At 40.1% G+C, this 6,420-nt stretch overlaps 1 protein-coding gene across 1 annotated transcript; it reads right to left on the bottom strand.

Annotated features, from left to right (window-relative positions):
* Window positions 1-3,450: 3,450 nt before the first annotated feature.
* Window positions 3,451-5,790, bottom strand: LOC108477767 (uncharacterized). The gene is made up of 2 exons (XM_017780264.1): window positions 5,464-5,790; window positions 3,451-3,546 (listed from the first exon to the last, which is right to left on the bottom strand). The coding sequence occupies exons 1-2, from the start codon at window positions 5,788-5,790 to the stop codon at window positions 3,451-3,453; spliced, it is 423 nt and encodes a 140-aa protein (XP_017635753.1).
* Window positions 5,791-6,420: the final 630 nt, after the last annotated feature.

Below are 6,420 nucleotides of genomic sequence, written 5' to 3'. Positions count from 1 at the left end.
TTCCCGTTATAGCACTTCGGAGCGTCTTGATAGGTTGTGATCCTACATTTGTTGTGGATACACCTTTGCTCTTATAAGCATTCCAAATAAAGGCTCTTTGTGAGCTTCCCGTTAAATTGGCTCTTTATGATCTTCCCGATACTGCTCACTTGAACTTCCCGATAATGGCTATCCGGAGCTTCCCGTTATGGTTCTTTTGAACTTCCCGAAAAGGTTTTTTGTGAACTTCCTGAAAAGGTTCTTTGTGCCCTAATTGGGTACTCCTAAAAATGAATTGACGAATTATAGTAGTGTACACTAAAGTGTACTATATGAGCGTATCCATTGATATTCAAATAAATTCAACGGGTAAAGTTCTGACATGGCTAAATTGAACTTTAAAATGATTTGTCATTAAAGTGTACATGTAATATGGAATAATATTATGGAAAGCATGTATATATGAAAGATATTAATAATAAGCTCATCTATGTTCTTGATATTTTGTGAATTACTTTACTAACATGATTGGTGAAGTTATGTTATAGGCTATAAGCCAAATTGCTTGGATGCATTGTTGTATGTTTATCTTAAATGAAAATATATGGTAAGTTCAATTCTTGTTATACAAATTTATTAAGCATTAAATGCTTACTAGGTTTTCTTTACTCTATTTTATAGTGCTGGGAAGCTCGTAAAGGTTGGAGATCGGACGGAGTATCATCACACTATCTTCCAACTTGTTTTGGCATAAATAGAAAACTTATTTTGACATAATGGCATGTATAAACTAATTTTACAAATGATAATATGTAAATGGATGTTTGTAATCTAGCCATTGGAATGGCTAGTAATGGTATATTTTGGTTTGATAATATAAAGTTATATCATGTTTAATACATACATGTATAAGGTATGATTAGATTGAATTAGGGTAAAATATAAGTCTTTACCAAAAGGTAAGTTTGATCATATGAATATATATGATGTTCTTTCATACATGTTATTGATGTTTGCTTGATTTATATGGCTTAAATTGGTTGGTAAATATATGCAAATGTTGTTGTAGGTTGAAGGTTAAATTTGGGTGAGAAATAAGACTAGGAAATGACCTTATTTTTCCCACACGGGTTGACACACGGGCGTGTGTCTTGACCATGTGTGACACGTGGCCTGGCACATGGGCATGTAGTTTGGCCGTGTATCCCCTGCATCCTAAAATTGAGAAATAGAATGCTCAGAATTGGGCGGAGACACGGGCGTTGTCTCAGCATATACGGTCTAGAACAAGGGCTGCCAGTACAGTACACTTCCTCCAATTATAATAAACCCATCCCCATGCAGTATGTCATGTATCGCATCATAATATCTTTAATGTATGCAATATATATGAAATGGATGGCTCAAATACAGTCATACATCTCATAAGGGCATAACAGTCATTTAATTAATTTGGGGTCTAGGTATAGTTATCGACCCAAAAGTAGGTCCATAGTCGTCTCGGGCTACCCGTGCAACCTTAACAGTCAAAACAGTGAAAATGGGCCCAAGGCCCATAATGCAGGCCCATGTGGGCTCACACGCCCGTGTGGCCCACAAAGCCCAGAATTGACCTTGGTCGCGTGGATACACAGCCCGGCCCAATATTCTCTACACATCCGTGATTTACCTGTGTGGGGCCCGCAAGTTCGTAGGGCCTACATTGCACATTTCAGCCCAATATGGCCCAAAACGGCCTAAGCCCATGAAATCGCTCATGGTGGCCTTTACGAACAAATGCCCTTGTTTATGGATATGGATTACCACATGAGTGAGCGCACACCCGTGTAGCGTCAATGGTCACATTTCCAGCTTTTGCCAATCTACAATTTGGGCAGTGTTTACACACCTGGTTATGAACCACGTACTCAGTCCTCAAGCCCTCTAAATCTGAGTTCAATCATAACAAATGATTAACTATATGTCTAATGAATTTAAAATGACTTTACACGAAATACGTAATCACTTCACCGCCTTCGCGTACCATGTTTGAACAATCGAGACCCTCCCACTTAAATTTTTGAAACTAAATAACTTTTAATTTCTGCAATCAAACTGAAACACTCATTAACCAATACCTAATCCACTCCTCAAATCACTCCCCAAATTTTGGATAAGGGGAAAGGTTTTCTTTGCCATTAGACCTTTAGGAATTTGGAAAGAGAGTCCAAAATTTTGGAAAAACAGAGTTCAATTTCAGTTATATCTCATCCCATTCCCTAATCCAATCCTCAAATCACTCCCCAAATCCCCCTAACAATCGAAATTCCTTTAACAATCCCTTAAAATTCGGCCACAACCATCCCCTCACAACTCAACCACTTAGAAGTTTGAAAACTATGACTCTTCCACGGCCAATCAATAAAAATAATTCCAATGTTGACGGAGGCACTCAACTAGACCTCCTGCTCAACTACTCTCCCCTTAACCATTAGACCAGCAAGCCCGTTCTGACATATTTTAACCATTTTTATTTAAAAGTCTAGTAACTAGAGACAAAGGTTTACTCAAGTAAGAAACAAAATTTTTGTACAAGCCAAGGCTTAAACCCAAGACTTCTCAGACACTTCCCAGAACACTTAACCACTGAAACAGATACACAGATGTGTGTCAAAACCATACAAAAACAATTATTTATGATATTGAGGCGTTGTAATTCTACCCCTTTAAAAGAAAATTTCGGCCTTGAAATTTACTTAGTCAAAAAAGATGAGGGTATTGTTGTTGCATCGTTGCATCACCTCATTGGGTTCCCATGTAGCTTCATCTGAGTTGTGATTATGCCAAAGTACCTTAACAAGTGGGATAGACTTCTTCTTTAACACTTTTACATCATGATTTAATATCTGAACTGGCTCCTCCTCAAAGTCAGATCTAGTTTAACCTCTATCTCCTCAGTCGAAATAACATGTGTGGGATCAGAGCAATAGCGCCTCAACATAGAGACGTGGAACACATCGTGAATCTAGTCCAACTCTGGAGGTAACTCTAACTGGTAGGCAACTGGTCCCACACGTTTCAGTATGCGGTAAGGCCCAATGAACTTAGGGCTCAACTTGAACTTCCGCCCAAATCTCAGTATCTTCTTCCATGGCGAGACCTTGAGAAATACTAAGTCCCCCACAGAATACTCAATCTCTTTACGTTTCAGATTCGTATACAACTTTTTTCTGACGCTACCTTCAATTGATCCTGAATTAGTCTAACTCTAGCTTGAGTATCAAAAACCAATTCAAGACCCAGAACACGCTGCTCGCCTAACTCAGTCTAACACGAAGGCATTCAACACCGATGACCATATAATGCCTCATAAGGTGCCATCTGTATGTTAGACTGATAGCTATTATTGTACGCAAACTCTGCTAATGGTAAGTAGTCTTTCCAACTGCCTCGGAAATCTATCACACAACTCCTCAACATGTCCTCTAGTATCTAAATCACCCTCTCTGGCTGACCATCTTTCTGAGGATGGAACGCAGTATTGAAGTCCAGCCCTGTACCCAAAGCCTCGTGTAACCTTTTCCAGAACTGAAACATAAAGCGAGGATCTTTATTAGATATTATGGAAACTGGTACCCCATGCAGTCTCACTATTTTAGCCACATACAGTTTAGCTAGCTTCTATAATGAGTAATTTGTACGAACTGGTATGAAATTGGTAGATTTGGTCAATCAATCTACGATAACCCATACTGAATCCTTCTTAGTAGGCATTAAGGGTGGCCACTAAAGAAGTCCATAGTCACTCTTTCCCATATCCAAAGTGGAATCTTAACTAGCTGAAGCAACCCTGAAGGTAACTGATTTTCAACCTTAATCTACTGGCAAATCAAACATTTACTCACAAAGTCAGTAACTTCACGCTTAAGACCCGGCCACCAATATAACTTACTAAGATCTTGGTAGATCTTATTCTCACCAGGATGCATAGCATAAGGACTACTATGCGCTTCTTACAGTATAGACTGCCTCATATCAGTATATTTCGGTAAACAGACTCTCCCACAGAAACAAAGTACCCCATCGCTATTCAATCCAAAATTTGATGTGCTACCACTCTCAATCTATCGAAATCAAGGACTCAGTGACTCATCCTCCAACTATTTACCCTTAATCTACTCAATCGACGTCAGTTTAACCTGAAATTTGTCCAACAAACTACCATCATCAAATAAACTGTAATGAGCAAACATAGCCCTCAGATCAATCACAGCCCTACGGCTCAGTGCGTCGGCCACCACATTACAATTACCAAGATGGTATTCAATCGAATAGTCATAATCCTTAAGCAGCTCAGTCCATCTACGGTGCCTAAGATTTAGCTTCTTCTGAGTGAGGAGGTACTTGAGGCTCTTGTGATCTATGTAAATAATAAACTTCTCACCATATAGATAATGCCTCCAAATCTTAAGTGCGAATACCACTGCGGCCAACTCTAAGTCTTGCATCGGATAATTCACCGCATGAATCTTAAGTTGATGAGATGCATATGCTACCACCTTACCATCTTCCATCAACACACATCCTAACCCAACATGTGATGCATCGCTTTAAACAGTAAATTCTCTCCCAGAATCTGGCTGTATTAAAACAAGGGGCCTCAATTACAACTTTCTTAAGCTTCTCAAAACTTTCTTGTTGTGCATCAGTCCAGTTAAAAGGTACTCCTTTATGCAACAACTTAGTTAGAGGTGCTGCAATCAACGAAAACCCCTCAACAAAACGTCTATAATACCCCGCCAGTCCAAGAAAACTACAAATCTCAGATACATCTTAGGTGGCTTCCAATCCAGAACAACTTCAATTTTTTGAGGATCAACCCTAATCCCCTCAGCGGATACCACATGCCCAGAAATGTTACCTCTCGTAACTAAAACTCACATTTACTGAACTTAGCGTATAATTGTTTCTCCCTCAGAATCTGCAGAACCATTCGGAGATGTTCATTGTGTTCATCTTCAGTTCTCGAATACACCAGGATGTCATCTATAAAAAACATTACGAACCAATCTAGATAGGGCTGGAACACTCAGTTTATCAGATCCGTAAAAGCTACTAATGCATTTGTCAGTCCAAACGGCATCACTAGGAACTTGTAATGACCATATGGAGTCCTAAATACTGTCTTATAAACATTAGTCTCTTTCACCCTTAATTGGTGGTACACTGATTGGTGATCAATCTTAGAGAAAATCGAAGCCCATCAAAACTGGTCGAATAGATCATCAATCCTCGGTAAGGGGTACTTATTCTTAACGGTCAACTTATTCAGTTGCTGATAATCGATGCCCATACGCATGGATCCATCTTTCTTTTTCACAAATAAAACTGGTGCGCCCCACGGAGACACACTTGGTCGGATAATCCTCGATCCAGTAACTCTTGAATTTGAGCTTTACGCTCCACAAGCTCCTTCAGTGCCATTCTATAAGGGGCGATGGATACTGGAGCTATACCAGGCAGGAGCTCAAGCCTAAACTCCCCTTCATGGTTTGGTAGTAACCCAGGTAGCTCATCAGGAAATACATCCAGAAAATCCTTAACTGTTTTGATATCTTTAACAGAAGAAGCCTCAAAATCTAAAACACCGATGTAGGCTAAATATGCCTCACAACCCTTATTAACCAATTTCTCGGCCCTTAATGTAGATATCACATTTGACAAATAATCTCGATCCTTAATTACAACTACCTCGTCACCCTCCACAGTCCTCAATACCATCCGTTTAATAGCACAGTCCAAGTTCACTTGATGTTTAACCAGCCAGTCCATTCCCAGAATTAAGTCGAATTCTCCAAAAGGGAGTTACATCAAATCCACCAAAAAGATGGTTCCTTGAACCTTCAAAGGTACATCTCTGAACAATTTATTTACCCTCACTGATTGCGCTAATAAACTCAACACAGTAACCTCACTCATAGTGCTTTCAACCATTAAACCCAAGTTCTTAGATACAGTACATGCTACATAGGAATGAGTAGATCCAACATCAATCAGTGCAATATATGGTACATTATTGAGAAAGAACGTACCCGTGATAACATTTGGGGCATCTTTATCCTCTTGGCAATGTACAGCATAAACCAGAGCTGGCTGCCTCACCTCAGTATGACCAACACTCTACCCGGTGTCCTCTGTCCACGACCCATACCATTACCACCTCTGGCTTGACCACGGCCTCTTGGTGGCTGCTGAACACTCCTCAGCGGCTGAACAGTACCCACACCAGTAGCTCGCATATGATAGACCCTTCATGGACAATCTGATACGATGCTCCAATGATCTGCACCTTAAACATGCCCTAATCCTTTTCTAGCACTAGCCTTGATGGTGTCTCCCACAATCTGGACAGGGCTGCGATCCAATAGCAGCAATAGTGGCCCCAACTCTAACTGGCCCATC

Source organism: Gossypium arboreum, chromosome 1 (assembly GCF_025698485.1).
Source record: "Gossypium arboreum isolate Shixiya-1 chromosome 1, ASM2569848v2, whole genome shotgun sequence".
Classification (NCBI taxonomy): domain Eukaryota; kingdom Viridiplantae; phylum Streptophyta; class Magnoliopsida; order Malvales; family Malvaceae; genus Gossypium; species Gossypium arboreum.
Note: the sequence above shows the minus strand (reverse complement) of the source record. Positions and strands in the feature narration are given on the sequence as shown.